At 34.7% G+C, this 20,338-nt stretch overlaps 2 protein-coding genes across 12 annotated transcripts in view; one reads left to right on the top strand and one right to left on the bottom strand.

The window, feature by feature from the left end:
• The window catches only part of LOC143355912 (protein kibra-like), a 247,416-nt gene extending 232,362 nt beyond the window's left edge, over positions 1-15,054 (bottom strand). For 4 of the 11 annotated variants that reach the window (XM_076791104.1, XM_076791114.1, XM_076791116.1 and 1 more), the window contains exons 1-2: positions 13,230-15,054; positions 12,310-12,540 (exon numbers count right to left, since the gene is read on the bottom strand). In XM_076791104.1, coding sequence (XP_076647219.1) covers positions 12,310-12,460 — 151 coding nt within the window. In that variant the 5' untranslated portion in view covers positions 12,461-12,540; positions 13,230-15,054. Of the gene's footprint in view, positions 1-12,309; positions 12,541-13,185 lie in introns of those variants that run through there. The other 7 variants (XM_076791107.1, XM_076791110.1, XM_076791106.1 and 4 more) reach the window with 5 other exon arrangements.
• A 203-nt stretch (positions 15,055-15,257) lies between these two features.
• Positions 15,258-18,447, top strand: LOC143355921 (protein FAM114A2). The gene is made up of 4 exons (XM_076791140.1): positions 15,258-16,365; positions 16,754-17,355; positions 17,463-17,780; positions 17,865-18,447. The coding sequence occupies exons 1-4, from the start codon at positions 15,420-15,422 to the stop codon at positions 17,937-17,939; spliced, it is 1,941 nt and encodes a 646-aa protein (XP_076647255.1). The 5' UTR covers positions 15,258-15,419; the 3' UTR covers positions 17,940-18,447.
• Positions 18,448-20,338: the final 1,891 nt, after the last annotated feature.

The following is a 20,338-nucleotide window of genomic DNA, read 5'->3' on the forward strand; positions in this document are numbered from 1 at the left end:
TTTCTACTCAAACGTATCAACGAGTTATTTAAAAACAAAATATAGGTATGTATAAGTATCGTTCCAGTTTCGTCAAATACAATATACGAAACTTGATGGTCCAATCTCTTAAACTAAAAATGTAAAAAGTAAAAGTTTAACGAGACAAGAAAAAATCAAAATCGCCATTTAACCGATAATAACAGAAAATGACACATTCAATAGCTTACTAAAAGAGAACTTTCCCACTATCTACCGCGTTCCAAATGTGTATGTTTTTGTAGATGTAAAATTAGTTACAGGGAAAAATCGAGAATCCAATTTAGCCCCCATTTTATCCACAATTTTAATCGCAAATTTTCATTAAAATTCTGAAAAAGTCTGACACACTTTGGGACTCGGGACATCGAACCGTATGTTAGGGCATTTTCTCCGTTAGGGTTTTCGATTCAATTGCAAATTCTGATTCTGAAAAATGAAAAACACAAAGAAATACAGATCTTATATTGAGATTTAAGGGTGACATATTGTTAGTTGAGCAATATGATACAGTCATTCTCACAATTGTTGACATACACTTAAAATGAGAATAACTGTTTTATAAATGAACCAAACAACTTCAGCTTTTCTGCCAAGCTAGATGGTTTACTAGATGGTATGTAATGAAAATTTTGGAAAAATTGCATTTAGTCTGAATTATGAAAAAAATAGTAAAAGATGCTTTTTACAACTTTTTTATTTGGGCTCGTAACGAAACTATAGAAAATGTGTTTTTTCAAATTGTTTCATTGGTTTTTAAGTTACAAAAGATTAAAAATGGTAAAAATTGCAGTTTTTCACCATTTTTAGTCTATTTTTGCCGTTTTATTCTACTATTCGGCAATTTTCATAATTGTTAGCCGTTTGTAACTTGTAAACCAATTGGCCAATTAGGATAAAATTTTCAGGATATGTATAACTTAAATAGATCTACAAGACACACCTTTTAAATTTTCGTTATAAGTCCAAATAAAAAAGCTCTGAAAAACATCTCTTACTATTTTTTCCTAATTCAAACTAAACGCAATTTTTTCAAAATTTTCGTTACATGCCTTCTAGTAAAGTAATCGATCTAGCTTGAGAGAAAAATTGAAATCGTTTGGTTCATTCGTCAAAATGTTATCCTGATTTAAAATGTGTGCCAACAATTATGAAACTGACTGTACATGTGTACTGTTATAAGCGTTATTCTCAATTCTATTCCTGTTTAGACATTTTTGGTCAAATGCACCGTAAAAGCTATTTTTTCGACGGTTTTTTCTTTGAGAAACTAAATTAAACTGTGTTTTCTGAAATCTTTGAGTACATTATGAAATACTAACCCTAATAGGGTCAAGGGCCAAGTCTTGAGTCATGACACGCACTACCGGCTTCTACGCAATAGAGAGAATGATGGCAAGAAAATATATTCAACTGTTAAATATTCCATGCCAAACTTGAAGAAAAAAATTAAAAAAAATATTTCTTTGTAAATTTTTCCTCCGAGCCTCCCATTCCTATGTTTAATCTCTCTGGGATTAAGCATGTTTATATTTAGTGAAAACATTCTGTAGATTCTAAACGTTTCATGAACGCAATAAACGAAACCCGATGCATGGGTTTAAGTCAGGGATTCCCAAAGTTTTACCTAGGTGGGCTTAGATAAATTCCAAAATATTTGACGGGACAAAAAAGTGTTAATCTGGGCAATACCGTATATACAATCTATGTAATAACTAGATATATTACATATATAAAATTTAATGTCTTTTTTTACTGAATAATTTTTAAATATAATATGATAAAATTTATTTATTTTCTTTGTAAAAATGTAAATTATATCTACAAATTTAAGATGGCGTATGGTTTGACATCGCGGGCCGCACTTTGGGAAACCCTGATGTGGGTGAAGGCAAATCGTATCTTTAACAGCGTGTGTTGGCGCAGCAGTAAAGTGTCCGACTGCGGTAAAGTGATCTAACCCCATCCTCTAGAGCCCTACAGAATTTTTTCACGTGAATTGAGTACCTGCACAGAATTCTTTTTATTTTATTAATTCATTTAGTACACAAAATTTTTCGCAAATAAGCAATAGTATTACCACTACCGCGATTATGAACTGACTAACGAAATATCAGTTTGAACATAGGAAACTTATAGTCTTGTAACCGTTAAGTGTAAAGAAATTTGAAATTATGAAAATATTCACATGGTTTTGGTTAAAAAAATAACGATGGCTATTTCGAGTATAAAGAAGAAATCAATTGGTTCACTAATTCCGGGAATATTGTGGGACAGTGTAAAATTATTCGTCCTATTCCTTTCGGATCAGATATGCCTTCAAGACATTCAATCATTTATCAAATTTTTAAGAATCATGCGGCATATATAGTCTTCAGTGCATGATCTCCACTGTGAAGATTTAAAAAATTTTAAAAGCTGGTGGACCTCCTGCTCTACCTCCCCCTTCCCCGCTCCACCGTGTGACAGATTGGAAGAATTAAAATTTTGTTTATTACATCTAAGAATAGTGAATTCGAGGCCAAGCTCGTATACAGTTTGTCTGATTTCAATGAGAACAGTTGAATATCTCGAAAAATATGAAAGATACAAAAAAATAATTCAAGCAAAGGTTATATCATACCGTGGGGTACATATCGTGCTGATATACGCGATAACCTTGAGATAACCCTGGAATGCCTTATGATCACTAAGTTTAAGTTTTTAAATGGGACTCTATACTATTTTATAGCATATTCTTATATTTAGCTGGCATCGAAACGTTGTCAAAGCACTACCTGAACGTGTTTTGAACTTAAACCATTCCCGAGATATGTATTGTATGAAACGACAAAGTTGCCATGTCGCCGGTCTTAATAAAAGAATTTTCCTGCAGGGGCCAATAACTTCCTTAACATTGAATTAAATGGGTATCCGTAATTAAAAACTTGACTTATTTTTAAAATATAGATAAATAAACGAACAAACTTTCAAAATGATATTTTCACTGCTTTTTGTTTATTTACCGACATATACAGCGTGTCGCGTTTAAAATTACCCACGCAATTATCTCGTAAACTATTAATTTTTTAACAAAATGTTTCAAATGAAAATTGCTTTATTTCGAAGGAAGCTGCTTTTAACCCTTTGCACTCGAAGCTATTTTAACTCCAAAATGAAACATTTCTTCCGACCTAGAATATTGCCCTTCTATATATATTTTTTCATGTTATACATACGAAAATGGTGCAACTTACTCGTACAATACCGAAATGTGTAGTAATTTATCAAATACAAACAAATTTAACAATGTAAAAAATATTTTGAATAATGATACAGTAATTTTTAGTGATGCTTTACAGGCACCATTCGAGTGTTAAGGGTTAATAGTCACAAATCTTACCTAGATGGACGTGCCTTCTAGATTTCTAGCGACCTTTGTTCTTTTTTTGCAATGGAACCGCATGTTTTTATTTACATAGGCGCGTAGTTCGTCCAATGACGAATTCAACAACCTATAATATGTTGGTATTCTAAAGGCTCGTACAGACCTGAACATTTCGACGAACATTGCGCCGAACGGCGCATCGAACAGCGAACGAAACGCAAAATCGACATATACAGGGTGAGTCACCAAACGTTAGCACCTCAAATATCTTTGTTGTTTCTAAAGATACGTAAAATATGGTAAGGACAAAGTTGAATGGTACAATGGGGCTGACACGATGCAAAAAGAAAATTTTGTTTTTATGTCATTTTTTTGGAGATATCAAGGTCACCTTGACTTTTTAAAATGGAACCACCCTTTTTTAAACACCTACAATGATAGTCCCTTTCATTAGGAATTCAGTGACTATAATTAGTCCAAGGTCATTCAAGGTCAAGGACAGAAAAAACGTATAAAACTAAAATATGGAAGCAGAATACGTTTATCACGGTTGAGACTTGTAGGAAATAGTAAGCATACTATGGTCGTAGTTAAAGTAAACATACTAAGGTCCTTCAATGTTATTCAGCATTCTTATTTACTATCAGTATGTTTCCAAACGCGATTCCGCTATGTTATATTCGATGACTGAAAAGTGTGATATGATCACGACTTACTGTGAATGTAGAAAAAATGCAGTGCAGGCCCGACTACTTTATGAAGAAAGGTACCCCGAGCGAAACACTCCTTCTAGACATACTTTCACTAATACGTACAGGTTGTTTCGAAGTACTGGAAGTGTACATGCAAGACAGTACAAACGGAAGAATCCCACGACTAATGAAGACAATAAATATTTTAGCAGCTATAGCTGTCAATTCTCACCTGAGTACGAGAAAAATTGCCCGGGAAGCAGGCATAAGTCAAAGTAGCGTAATACGAATTTTGGCCCGACATAAATTTCATTCGTTCTACATGTCGCTCCATCAAGCATTGCACGGGAATGATTTTTAAAATAGAATTAACTTTTGTCAATGGGGATTGCTTCAAAATCATTCATTTTTTTCTAATGTCTTGTTTACGGACGAAGCAACATTCACTAATCATGGCCCAATTATACATTTATAAAATACAGGTATTCTGCTTCCATATTTTAGTTTCATACGATTTTTTCTGTCCTTGACCTTGAATGACCTTGGACTAATTATAGTCACTGCATTCCTAATGAAAGGGAGTATCATTGTAGGTGTTTAAAAAAGGGTGGTTCCATTTAAAAAAGTCAAGGTGACCTTGATATCTCCAAAAAATGACATAAAAACAACATTTTTTTATGGCATCGTGTCAGCCCCATTGTACCATTCGACTTTGTCCTTACCATATTTTACGTATCTTTAGGAACAACAAAGATATTTGAGGTGCAAACGTTAGGTGACTCACCCTATATATCTATATCTATATATCTATATATTTATATATCTATATATCTCTGTATCTATGTTGTGTGTGTGTTTATATAGATATTGGGATGAAACTTACACTAAACTTAATTAAAAAATTATTATAAAAAATATATATTCATAACGATAATTATCAGTAAATAGGAATAATTTTTCAATGATTTTAGCACGTTCGCACATTTGCCGTCTTTGTTTTGTGTTTCGAACATACCTGCAAACAAATTTGCGCTAATTCCCTTTGATGTATGTCAAAAAACCGGCAAGTGATGGATCGACCGCGCGCACAAACGCAAAGGACTTGTAAATCTGTTTGCAGGACAGATCGCATAATTGATACAATCGACCGTTCGCACAAGTGCGCGCACAAATGCACGCGGAAGCCTTCATGTATATAAATGGGTTTGCCACGATCTTCTAGATTTTCTGTGTTTATCCTTCGCGGTTAAGGAGTAGTGAAAGTAAATATATGCTGCTGCAGCTTCCATAGTTTGCAAGAAATTTTGGAAATTACACAAATGTGATCCGTTCCTTGCGCTGGTCACCGAATTAATGTCGATCTCCGTCCCGTCCGCTGATCGGCATGCCCTCCGGCGCGCCGCACAGTGGGCAATTTGGACGAAATCGGATTCAAAATCAAGGAACTTTCGATAGGAATGAGGTAGAGCGATGAAATTTTTTTTAAATGAAAGCTGAAACTTAGTAGAATATGGGAAAAATAGAGAGATTGTGGTCCGAACGTTTTTTAACGTCGAGAAAATTCGTTAAACGCGCACAAATTCAAGAAAATGTTAGTTTTTTCAATACCACGCCCGGAAAAAAATTTTTTCTAACATGCTATACATCATTTCCCATAGATTTTTTCACGCTGATTTCAAATCTGGTCTCAAAATTTGTCTACGGCCTCAGGACTTTGCAAAAAATAGATTTTTGTGACAAAAACTAATGAAGTCATTTTTTCGTTGAAATGATTGGATGGTAATAATCTCTCTAATTTTCCCATATTTTACAAAGGTTCAGCTTTCATTTAAAAAAAATTTCATCGTTCTACCTCATTCCTATCGAAAGTTCTTTGATTTTGAATCCGATTTCGTCCAAATTGCCCACTGTGCGCCGTTCGGTTCACCGAAATTAATTTTGCGTTTCGTTCGCTATTCGAAGCGCCGTTCGGTGCAATGTTCGTCGAAATGTTTAGGTCTGTACGAGCCTTTAAGGTTATTCGAAGTCATCTATTGATGTTCAACGCTTATCTTCGTTCTAGGTAAGGTCTGGGTTAAGTTTCTGGCTTAGATTACGTTTGCCGGAGCATTTCATCGATTCGGTCATAAACATGACTCGAAGTCACATTAGGGTCATTTCACGCGAAATCGGAAACTTTTCGGAGTACTGTTTCGGATTTTGACAACTGCCACGAGCCGAAGCAACGGCTGCGTTTGTTTACATTCAGATTCCCAAAGCAAAAATGTAATCTTGGAAGTATTATGTCGCATAATTAAAAATTTATTTTAGTTTCAAAAATAATATCAGTAACCAATGTAAGAGATAATAACCATAGAAAATAATTTTCCACGCATAATTTTTAGATAATATAAATATAAAAGTTTACATTATTTATTATACTAAATTGTATTCCATACCCTGTAAGTTTGAAAAGAATAAATAATAAAACTTTCCTCTCGAAAATCTACATTTTCTTCTTTATAAAGTAATTTATAGACGGTGCATATCAAATTGGCGCTGGCAGTCTTCTCACATACCGTATGCCGGGCCTGGCAGCCAAAGGGTTGAAGTTATTTGAAGTAAACGTTGCACCGCGGTACACATACTCTACCGTCTCGGATGGCCGACGCGACGCGTAGCTGCCGGGCAGCTATAGCTATTGATGCATTTTTCAGTTTTCCATTTCTGCAATTCTCATTGGAATCAACTACGTAAAAAAGTGAGTAAAAATATTCTTTGACTCTCTTCAACTATTATAAGTGAAACATTTAAAAAAATACGTACAAAATAACATAAAAACTATTTACTTGATCAATGCAAAGTGCACAGGGCATGTTGGTATATGCATACATATATAAAATATTTTGTTGTTATTCATAAAAACTATTTGTATTTCTCATATTTTAGTTACATTGGTTACACAAGATATGTAAATGAAACAAATTTAAAACAAATATCTGGTTTTATTCAAAGGACATATAATTATGGACATCTTTGCTACATTTTATACATATGAGCCCCTTTCATACTTGAAATGCACTGAATCCATTTCCCACCGTATTCAAATTTGGAAAATGCTTCGAGACAGATGAAACATAAATGTTTAAAATTTGACGATGTTTTGAGTGACCTATCTTTACATTAATTTTATTCGTGTACATATATCAGAGGTCGTCAAGAAATGCACGTTTCGGCCGATTTTCGAGGGTTCCGCCCTGTGGCTTCTGTCGCGTGTCTCGCCCCCTTACGACGGCCCTAGCGCTCAACGGACCTCAGGCGTTTATGTATCACATGAACAGCACATGGCGCATTAGGGCAACACCTCGTATCAACAGGTTTTCTACAACACCGATGAGGCATTAGTGTCAATGCATTTTTTTTTTGTCAGTAGGCAGTAGGTTTTTTTCTGTAGACCTATTACTCTATGTCGCATGACAATTGCGAAATGATACTACTAATTTCTCTAAAATGAACGCTTTACTACTTTTCTGTGTTTTGCTTCTGTCCGCACAGCAAAAAAACATGTCTACAAATTAAGTGTAACATATTATTATTACTATTATTTTTTTCAAAATTTATTTTCTCGAAATTATCCTGAAGGAAAATCATGGAAGGAATGGAGCTGAGTTCTTCAAAACATTGAAAGAATCGAGATATCCTGTTATCAAAAATTTCGCGTTCCGAAATTTATTTTCCGAATTTATTTTTCAAATTTATTTTCTATATTTCTTTTCCGAAATTATCACGTGACATAGTGGAACAGGTCTACAAAGGATATCACTGTCAAAAAAAAAAAACGCATTACGAGTGTCGCCATAATGCGCCACGTGCTTTTCATACGATACGCGCCTGAGAACGGTCGAGCACTAAGGCCGTCACGGGAGGGGAAGACGTGCGGCGGGAGCCAGAGGGTGAGCGCTCGAAAATCGGCTGAAACGTGCATTTCTTGCCGACCTCTGATCTATATTATACAATATGTTTGCGCATTGCCTCAGTTACGATAAATCTTTCATTGCGGTATAATCTTTGTCAAAAGTATCACGTGATATTTCACCACATTTTGTTTTTTTTTTAAATATAATTTCGAACCATTTTTCTAGGAATAGAAAACAAGAATCCAATTAAAAAAGAAGAATAGTCGAAGCAAATTGATACACTTGTATCAATGTGTCCCAAAAAAGATGTTATAATGTGTCCTACCGCAGGTAGGAGATTATTATATAAAATCATTGATATGAAAAAAATATGGACCATAAACACAAAAGGCTGAATCGCAATTATCTTCTCTTCAAATAACTGAACGTCAAGTCACAATAATTTATAATAATAATATAACGTTTTGTATAATACCTACTCGAACATTTACTTTACTGCTACAGAAACGGAAAAGATTGGGCAACAACTATGCACGCCTACGTGCACAGATATAAATTTTATTTTTATGGAATTGTTAACTAATGAACCTTAAATATCTAGCCAAAACTGCTACATATACAGTTTCCAGATAATTTCATTGTATCAACCTGCCCCTACATCAATTTGCTCCTATGTCCCCTACCTGCCGTTCTTATATCATGTATGCGTATTGTGTATGATTTAATACCGTTCTAAATTATTAGGAAAACTCACTCTTTGCCAATGGTATTAATTGTTGGTAACATTTGCTATCACCGCTCAATGGAGATCATGAGAAAATGATGAATACTTTCCAATGAGAAAGAATGGGATACAGTGTGATGGAATTAAGTACAATAAAAAATTACCTACAATAACATAGTTTATACCAACGGACACATGTGAGACCGGGAACGTACATGCGGGACACATACGTTCGAGATCGGGAACGTGGACCTACACCATTTCATATTACTTATTACATTTACATATACCAGACCCTTGCGGTATTCAGCTATACACTTTTGGAAATTATATGCGGCATTCTGTTAAATGTCTCATGCGACTACCGCTGGTCGCGAATGTGTTAATATTTACTTTAAGACAGATAAATGAAAAAGTGAAAATACAAAATCAAATCTTGTCCAAATTATTTTCCGAGAATTCAAAATGACTGCTTTGTTCTTTCGTGATGATATAATCCGATAGTAATTTTTGCAGTAATTCAATAACGTTTTCGATGATATCTCCAAAAAATGAAGTTCTACATATTAATTTGGCGTGCCACAAAGAATTAATTCAACCCTTAACACGTTAAGTGCCCAGCCCGTTTTGCTTGCCGTTCCGTTCAGGCCCAGACTCGGCCGTCAAGTGGGCCACCGCCGAAGGGCGAACTGGAGAATGAATAGAAGTGTCAGGAAGTGTGGAAAAAATTCACATCTTTGTTTACGTTGTTTCAATAAATTACATTGACGTTTTTATATTATATTCTTCTTCTTGAAGCATTGACTGAACAAAAGCCGATCTCCCTTAAGCGAAATTTTTAGTCTCACAATCAGTATGCAAGGGCTGACCGGTGCGGTGCTGCAACATGAACGTAAAATCTGTGGCCGGTCCTCGAGGATCGGCTGGCCCCGAAAGGAAAGTCTAACGCCGGTCCCTACGGACCGGCGTGTCAATTAACGTGTTAAACATAGAAAGAAAACGGTATTTATTTTGTCGTAGTTTGTAAAAAATTAATTTTTCTTCTAACGAAACAGATGTTATCAGATATTTTTTTAACGAATGTACCAAGAAGTCCAAGTATGGGGAGAGGGGGAATATATGCTTGTAACAATTATGCTAAATTATGAATGTTACATCACGAAAGTTGCGAGAAATACAAAAAGATACTTCAAAGATATTGCAGAAAAAATATCCAGCCTATTAATTTTGTCCTAAGTGACCATTTGTTAGTTTGACAATAAATTGAGAACATTATTTACCACAATTTAAAAAACACATTAGTAGAAACTGTATTGTTCAAATTAAATTTAAAGTTCTATGTATAAAATGTCATTTGACCCATGTTCATATGTATAATGTTGTTCGAATTACAATTAAAAAAAAAAATGTTCACTAACTAAACTTTTGACACGTATAGATATGCAGACAGTTCAAACAATCTCGAAGAATGAAAAATATTGTCGTGATCGGGGTATCGAATTCCATGAACCTATGCAATTTCGTAGAAATCTATGACTTCCTATGTATAAAATGTGATCACTTGGTGTGAAATGGCCCACATCAATCGCGCGACTGACACCGGAAGCACATTCACGTGTGTGTGTGTCCCCATATATACAATATTGAAAATACGATAGAGTATTTATTAATTTAGCACTAACAGATACGGCATCGACCCAACAGTTCGGTTTTCTTTGAACTAGCTATTTATAACTACTTGAGAGATACGAAATCTAATAACGATTACCGTTTATGCCCGTAATTTTATCATCTTAATGGTGTTCGTCTTTTTATATGTATGTACATATGTATATTTACATATGTGTGCTCCGTTTACTCTTTTAAACATGACGGAGAAATTATCGTATTCAATATCTTACAGTAAATCACATATGTATATCTAATAAAAATCCATACATCTAATACGCATAATGTGTAGCGGTGTTTCAAAAAATACGCGATAATATTATATACATGCAACATGTACACATCTAGAATAGCGTACAAACTAAATGAATGGTAAATACAAATAATAAACAAAAATCGTACATCTCAGCGCGATATAAAAACAAAAGAATAATTCCTTTCTACGAAAAATATATTTTTAAGTATCAGTCAGTTTAATGTATGTTACACCTATGTGCCGTTATACCATGGGAACGAAAAGTAGCTCGAATTTTTTAAACAAAATGTGAGATACACGTTACATGTTGTTGTTCTTATTAATTAATTATTTGTTTTTTCTTTGGACGTACATCAAAATTTTGCGCGCATCTAAAGTTATACCGGTTTGAATTGTCCGTACTAGGAATGCTGGTACGGCGTTAACACATGCCAGGTGCGTAAGCATGTCAGGCGTTTCCGCCACACAGGCAATAATACAATATATAGTGTGAACAAGTCAGATTAGTAGAACTTGTGATACGTGTAAAATTTTGTGAAACGTTTCGAGTTGAAGTTACTTGGTTCAGTGATGTGAACTGGTGAAAGTTATTATGTATGTGAATAGACCTATAACCTATACGTGAAAAATAATTGAAATCATTCCCGCATACTTCTCTTGGAATGATATTCGAATGGACTTTTCTTGTTCACATATCGCCAAAGATGAACAATGAAATTTGAAAAAAATCATCTCAACGTTATTCATGGGTAATGTTCGTATGTGTGTGTCAAAAATAACATGTTTAATAACGAAACACCTCCTATACACTGATTCGCTCTGTCAGATGATTCATGTACACTACAATCGACCACTTCGAATGTACACATTAATTTAGATAGTACGGCCACGTGGATCCTATCACAGTGACAGCATTGAATTTAGATGATAACTACATTAAAAATAGTTTTGTATTAGTAAGTCAACTTATAGTAACGTCGACAATTCTACTATTTACAATCAACTGTTAATTCCCATTTTCTTCCGTCAATGTATAAATTATTTTTAGTTTGCAAATTTCACCTAAGCAAAGCTTCATATATGATTGATATAATGCACACGGTAGGTGCCATGAATCTGATATAGTAGCATACACACAAGTATGTGATATTTTTTAAAATTCTCCCTACAAATATAAAATTGATTCTTCAATGTTCTGTCATTTCTAATATTATAATCGTGACATCTTGTTAGATAAAACAGAAAGAAAAATAAGAATTGTCTAAATGAAAAAATAAAGATACAAGAGGCAAATAATAATTCTGTTTACAGCTCGACCCTGATCACCAGATATCTCGAGTTTTTCACCGACAGCGTAGCGGCCCTGGCGACTGGAATGCGGGCGCGGCGAGTCCTCGCTGTATGAATATACACGTACACGTAGTACAACACATGCGAAAAACCCAAGGGGCGCTCTGACGAGGGTAATCTAATGTCAGAAGTATTTTGCATTTCGACATCTATGTTCTTATGACTCATACGTACTATTGCACTACCTGGCTTAATGGACGAAAATCTTAATACTACAATTTTAAAAGACCACTAGTTGCGGTGGTGTACGTGGAAAATTCACACAGTACGTGCGAGTATATTTAGTTGGCACGTGCACACGTGTACACGGCAAACGTGAGTGTATAAATCTGACATACCTATCTCTTGGATCGATCCACGTTGTCTTCCTTGTATTGTGATCGATGAAATACACTTTTCCATCAAAGTCTTGTGCGACGTCCCACCCGTCCGGAAGCGGTATCTCCCCATTTCGTCTCCTTGGCATATTTCACTGCGCTCTAAATCCATCCAAAATTCTCTATCACCGACCAGTCAACAGAAGCACATACCTACGCGCACGAACACACTTTATTCGTGCCATATACACTCTGTATCGATAGACGAAAAACAAAGACAGATTCTTTGAGAATGATAAAGAGGTTAGTTCCACTGGTAAAAGAGAAGGAACGCAGCGGTGATACACACGGACTTACAGAGGAATGGAAATAGAAGGAATGTATTGCACATCACTGATTATACACATGCGCTACGCGCGCGCACCACATGTGCACATATAGAAACGAAAGGCGCGTGACATGTATGCATGCATGCATGCACGCTCTCTCTCTCTCTCTCTCTCTCTCTCTCTCTCTCTCTCTCTCTCTCTCTCTCTCTCTCTCTCTCTCTCTCTCTCTCTCTCTCTCTCTTCTCTCTCTCTTTCTCTCTCTATGTGGGTGTGTGTGTGTGTGCGCGCGTGTGTTGGTGTGTATGTTTGAACGTGTGCGTGCGCGCGTGTGTGTATACACACCATACGTACGTACATAAAAACATACCTACACATGTACACATACATACTCCCCCCACCCCCCGGAAACACTCATCCACTCATGCAATACGTAGGTATGCATATATATAATATGGACTCGTACGTATGTGCACGCACGCACGCACGGGGACACACATGCGTGCGCGCGCACAAACACACACACCCACACGCGCACACAACACTGGCATTCACTCTCACAGGCACATACTTGCGAGCTTGGGCGCGCGCACGCTGCTCCGCCATCATGAATACCTCATTATCATGAGCGGAGTGACGTCAGAGTCCCCGCCTTCAGATTCCTCTCAAGCGGAATTCCACCGTTAACATAGCTGGCCGTTGAAGAAAATTCTACTGTTGATATCTTGCCTTGAGACTGTATCGTGGCCGTACATTTGTATCAGAGCGCGTTTCAATGCCCGTTACATTATCGTAACACTTTCTTTTCAATATAACACTGATCACTTTAAATTAAAAGAAATTATGTGAACAACACAGTTCTTACACTGTTTTCCTGGCACCATAAAAAACCTACTGAATTCGCTATAAACCACACTTTCACCCCTTTTGTCGTGTCACTTTTGGTTCACTTCCTTTACATACTTGTCTTCTGCTTCCAAAAGCCTTAATTTCACATTATGTTCGATCACTTCTTTTTATAGAAACATATTTTGACTTCGGCTGTTATCTTTTTTTATTTACATATTTATCGTTTATTCCTCGACATTGAATGTAGCGTAGCCTTTTCAAAAATAATTTTCAGCATCGTGCCAATACATACAGGCAATTCTTGGGAATCTGATTCGAGTCTGCATTTCATTGATTATTTTTCGAAGTAATTTCAGTCTGACGACAATTCGTTACATTTTTCTTTCTTTCAGTCTTTGCAAGAGTTTTTTTACACTCTTGTCATAGGACGTGAATCGGGTCCTATTTGTGATCCGTTTTAAGAAATGCACGTTAATGCCGGTACTGTTCAATACATTTCACCGTGCTCTCTTTTTCTTCTCGTACTAAAATTTCCGTTGGTTGTGCAATAATCACTGAAAACGAGCATAGCGTTACATTCGAAAAATGTTCGAATTTATCTTGCGTTCTTTCCTCTACACACTACTTCACTCCACTTTTACTTAGGTACATAAAATAGGACACTGTTATAGTTATCGCAAGACACTTTTGCTTGTTCGTGAATTCAAGTGAATATGACTGAACAGAAACTGTACACCATGTCAGAACCGTTGGTTAAAATGCCAAGAATACGTAGAAACTATTCTGTCGTTTCGACGATACTAGAACCTCGCGCCAACTACAAGCATTTTGAGTGTTTGAAACATGCCACTGGACGTTCATACTGTGAGCGCTTGGCAATGCTTCTCGCTCACTCTCTCTTCCTCTCCGCCACAGCCACAACTCGTATAGCGTATAGCGTATAGCGATGAGAACCAAACGTAATCCCCTCTCAGCTTTGTACCCTCCTTCCTCTTTCACACAAACTACCCCTTCCACTTGGCAATAGCTCTAGTGTCTCTGACCGCTGTGTACGAACAGCGACGGGAACAAACGAACGCGATGCTCTTCCAATAGTTCGCATGCTTTCCGTCATACTGCACTGATGGCGCCATCGCACAACTTCTAAACGCAGGTGCACTCGAAACCGTTGAACATTCTGGGCTCGGGGCGAATAAATAATGTAATTGTAATCCGTCAGTGACTCTTCGAAAATATATCACATGCACCTCCAGAATGACTAATTGTTGTTTATTGTTTTATGTCCCTTCTTATTGTTCTTACCATTTATTTCTATGTTGCTGAAACTAGGTCGAGAAATTCTTTTTCTATTTGTTAATTCTTTATTGACATTATCGTAATTTCTTACCGTCTTGTTTTATATGATTAGAATTTGCCTTTCTATTAAATTACCTACAAGACTATTTTATCTAGCATAGAAGACACATTATTTTTTACTGTAGAATAACTCGATTGACTAGTTCTCTGAATTTAAATGAAAAATTACTATTTTCTTTGTACAATATTGAAATTTTATTTTCTACAATATAAAAATTTTTTCTTTTAGTTTTCTTATAATTATTTGTTACGATGAAAAGAACTATTTCAGTATTTTATTACGAAATCTAAAAAAGTACAAATACGAGGTTTACTTCAAATTCGTTCAGTATTGAAACGATCTGTTTTAAAAGGTCCGTGAACGTTAACATATACATACATATAGATACATTTCATTGTGCATACGAGGGATGACGTAGATCTGTACTACGTATGCACAAGTGTTCGATAGAGGTTATATAATACATAACTCTTTTAGAAAAGGTTTTGATAGAAATAATTGTGTCGGCATCAATGTTTGATGCTGATATTGGAACTTTATGTTTCTGCTGGTTATTTTTTATTCCAAAACAAAAATTTCTACAGTAAGGTGAAATTAACATGGCAACATCTGAAAGCGATGATTTTGAAAGTGCTGACGAGGAGATGAACCATGACATATCTGCAAGAAGGAATAATCAAACACAAATATGGTCTTCACCGACAGCAATAGATTCAGAATCTGATGACGATACGGAATTTGTACCTCGTACGCCATACGACTATAGAAATATAGTCTACAGTGAAGAAAGCAAAGAATATTCATCAAAGACTGATTTTACAACAAATAAAAACACGATCGATAACGTCGCAATTAAAAAGAATGAAGATGACAAAATTAAGAATGCATTTAATAACGAAAAAGGAGGACAACTGGTAAATAATATGGATAGGACTGACAAGGAGCTTACATTGTCAAATCTACGGACAGAGGAATCTGTAAGAGACTCAATAGACTCAAACACTATGATCTTGAAAGTTGAAAGAAATGATGAGGGAAATAGTGTAGATGAAATTACTGCACATGCTAGTACTGTAAATAATTTTCAAGTTAACACAGATAACATAACAATAAATAATGACAAGGAAAATGTAGTAATAACAGAGAAGCCAGACGCACCTACAATATCTCTGGTACAAGATGAATTATCTGAATTAGAAATGCCAGAAGAAATGAAATCGGACAAAACGTTTAAAGAAGTATTCAAACCCGAAGGTTGGGAAGGACTTGGGAATGAAATTGAATTACCTGAGGAATTAACTGAAGAAAAATTACAACCGATATTAAAGAAATTGTCGTTAGCAGGACAAGAAATGCAAACTTCTTATACAGGATGGGGCTGGGATAACTGGGCTGTCAGTTCATTAATAAATACAGCTACGGTTGGAGTTTCTGCAATAACTAATCATGTATCGCAAGGGCTTACACTTTTAGAAGAAAGTATTGCTGTAACAGAGGAACCTAATATCAATGAAATGGATAACAAAGAAAATTCTGTAGTTGATGGTAACTATTTTTTCATGAAATTTTACATTATTTATCGTGTATTTATCATTTCTGAAATAATAAATTTTCTAAATATATTAATCTTTTTCTTTTGATTTGTGGCAAAAGAAAAATGACAATAAGAATGAAAAGAACTTTATTCACAAGAATCATTACTGCATATTAGTTACGATTCTAAGTGTAAATGAAAGAAAAGAAATAATATTTATAATTAAAGATTAACATGGCAAACAATTTGAGTAACAATAACACGAAGCTGTATTCTTTTCAGACAGATGTGTAGAGTATATTTGTATGTTATTATTATGATCAGTAAATTTAAAAATATGTCAATTACTAAAAAGTTTGTTGTTACATCTTTATATTATTAACTTTAAACTATTTGCAGCTGATAAAACAGAAGAGGAATCTCAGCAATATTCTTCTTTTGGATTTGGAAACTTCTTATCAGGTGTTTCTTCGATAACAAAATTAGTTGAATCAACTGGAAGTAAAGTTATGTCTGGTGGATTAGGCACATTAGAAGCCATTGGTAAAAAGACCATGGAAGTATTACAGGAAGGTGATCCAGGATTAAAAAAGAAAAGAGCCATTTTTATAAATGATGCAGAGAAACCAAATTTATCACAAGTTCTTCGAGAAGCTAAAGAAAAAGCTGACACAACTGAGAGAACAATTGAAGAAAAGCAAAAGATGAGAAAAGTACATTTTGAAAGCTTATTTGATGATTACCATGGTCTTGTTCATTTAGAAGCACTTGAAATGTTATCGAAGCAAAGTAATATTAAAATACAACAGCATTTGATTAGCTTAAATACTACTGAATTAACTTCTGTTCAAGAAACGTTACAGGATGTTCAAGAACTGTGCAATGTAGGCGAAGATGATGATGAAAATGAAAAAGAAGGTGATATAAATAATTTGAAATTCAAATTACAAGAAATATCTAATGATCTTGGAGTTAACATTACATATGAAAAATTACATAGTGTAAGTAATTTTGCAAGCTAATGATACATATATATAGAGACTGATTGAGTTATTCAAAAACATAATAGTTTGCTAGTACAATATATAAAATTAGCTATTTGTTTTAGGTATGCGAGGAATCCGAACTTTATCTTGCCTCACCTATAACGCATGTAGAGGAAGAAATATTTGAAAAATGCATTTCTGTTTTGGCACAATTTACAGCCTTTTCCGTAGAAAGGTTTCATAAAACTGCAGAACTACTTTTAATCAAAGAACACAGAAGTACAGTTAATGAAGCTGATGCATTAGTTCAATTAACACGTGTTCTTTGTAATCAAATTGGAATATTAGCCAATGCGTACTATAATTCTTTGCCTGCACTTTCTAAAATTAAGGAAGCACCAAATAGTATTAAAACTAAAATAACAACAATTTTTATGGAGGTAAGAAGATATTTGATATTGTACATATTAGTTAGACGTGTAAAATGTATACAAACATAACTGTTTTATTTTCATTTTGTACAGGCTTCAAATGCAAGTTCATATATTCAGGATGCTTTTAAACTGTTAATTCCCGTAATACAAGTTGGTGCAATTTAATCACCAAGGAAAACATTTTATAATATCGCGTTAACCATGGAAAAAAGGACGATTTTATCTTACTAATTTTTCACATTAGCTTTTTAAGATTGTTTTGCTGCGGGGACCAAGTGAAAGACATAAGTATTACACATCTTACTGTACATATTCGTAATGGTCACATTTTTAGTTAGGTACAAAATTACTTTGGCATAGAAAATTCCAATACTAAAATAAAATTATTGTAAACATACTTTAAAATCACCAATATTGAGTACTATTATTAGTAATGTAATCAATTATATAAATATAGGGAGGTCCACCTAACTTGAACACCATAAATATCTCGTTTATTACTGATAATAGAAAAAAAATGTTAGAACAAGACATGATTAGGTTTCAGAGGGCACGTATTGTGATAGACAAAATATTCTTCTCAAAGATACAATTTTTGAAATTTCAAGGCTAACAATGTTTATTTTTTAAAAATGAAACTATACTTTATATACTAATATTTAATATAACTATATTTTTAATAGTGTCATTTAAATCCTGTCCGGATGAGATGTTTTACGCGTGTAACACGCGCGTTTCGAGGTGCCGGTACAAAGACGTCGCCACCAATTTTATTGCATCCTCATGCAGTCGCGTGTTTTGCTGCTGTTTTGTTTCGGAACGTGGGATGGCGACGCCTTTGTACCAGCAACTCGAGACGCGCGTTTACAGGCGTAAAACGCTTCATCTAGACAAGAGTCTTACTAACCGAGGTTAAGACGAGTTCAGCAAGCAGAAGCAACGAAACTCGTATAAGGTAAATTAGACAATCGTTTGTTGATCGTCTACATCAATGTATCAAAGTTAATGGATATTGTTTTGAGCATTTACTAAAATTAACTTTCTTTACTTATTTTACTAACGTAATTATTTTTTAATTTTAATTTTCATTCATTTTTTGTATATAAAGTCACACGAAGATCACGATATAGCTCTATAGGTCGTCCAGCTCATCTTGACCACGCCTATTACGTGACAGTAATAAAAATATATTGTCTGATTTAGCAAAAGAGTCGAGCTTGAAATTACGAAAACTGTGATCTTCAGAAAAATCGGTAATTGTGCATAAAAGGTTACACCTCATCGATTTCGATGATTTTTTAATATGTTTTCAGAATGAAGATTCTGAACAACTTTCTCCTATACATGTAACCGCCGCCCAGCTTTGGTTTTTGAAATATTCGCAAAAAACTACAACTACTACTACATTGAATTTTGCCTGCACCTGCAGGTTGGTGACGCTCGTACGTGTCAACATGATGGGACCACTCGTCAACTTTTTACATGTACCGCGTGAACTTTTCAAAACAGATGATGAACACTCTGAAATTTAGTTTAATGCAAATAAAATAACTCTAGTTTTGATAATTTTCCAATTTAAATTTAAATTAATTTTTAGAGTGAGTTCGTGTTAGGTTTCCCAGGGTGGGCAGTTTTTTGCGAATATCTCGAAAAATAAAAGAAACCGCCGGTATAAGAAAAAGTTTTTCAGAACGATAGCCTTGGCAAGATATTTCAATTTCATAAAAATCCGTGAAGAAGAGGCTTTTCGACAAGTTTAATCCCTTTTACCCAAAACCTAATCCAAAACTAACTCAAATCTAACTCGAAAACTAATCTAAATGTAATCCAAACCTAACCCAATCCAATTTTTATGACGTCGTTGTTGGGTTAAATCTGGTCGAAAACTACTAAAAAATAACTATAGCTACAATTTTTAGTACAACAAAATTCAGCCCATTATATCTTATATTTAAGAAATCAAACCTTCATCATCATTTGTTGTAAGAAGTTCACGCGGTATATAGTAGAGATAGTACCTTTTTCCGGGTATGTGAGATACCCGGCTACCCGAGCACCCGAGTACCTGGATAGCATGGTATCTTATGAGACTGCTGAGTCCCCGGGTACCCGAGTATCTCGTGAGGTCTCACAACTGGTTACAAGAGCTATTATTTCCTGAACAGTCGCCCCGTATGCTTTATTCGAGTATTCGGTTAATTCATATTTTTGTATGAAATAATAAATATGAAATAATTAATTATCTAAAAATTAAATGTTTCTTTTTGTAGAAAAATACTAAACATGAATTACTTTGTAAACATTAAGAAAATCTATTATTAACTGTTTCATGTAATAATAACAAAAACTATCTCATATGGCAAAAATGAGGTAGTGCAATTTAAAACAATAAAGAAATTAAAAGAATCTAAGAATGTTGATGTATTACTTGAAATTTATTAAGATCGTTAAAGAAAATAAGTAATCGTAATATGTTGTCTGCTTCTGTCAATTGATCCAAAGAATTTTTATTTTGTATAAAGATCTGCAGTCTATTCATGAGATACCCAGGTAATTTTTGTTTA

Source organism: Halictus rubicundus, chromosome 7 (assembly GCF_050948215.1).
Source record: "Halictus rubicundus isolate RS-2024b chromosome 7, iyHalRubi1_principal, whole genome shotgun sequence".
Lineage (NCBI taxonomy): Eukaryota > Metazoa > Arthropoda > Insecta > Hymenoptera > Halictidae > Halictus > Halictus rubicundus.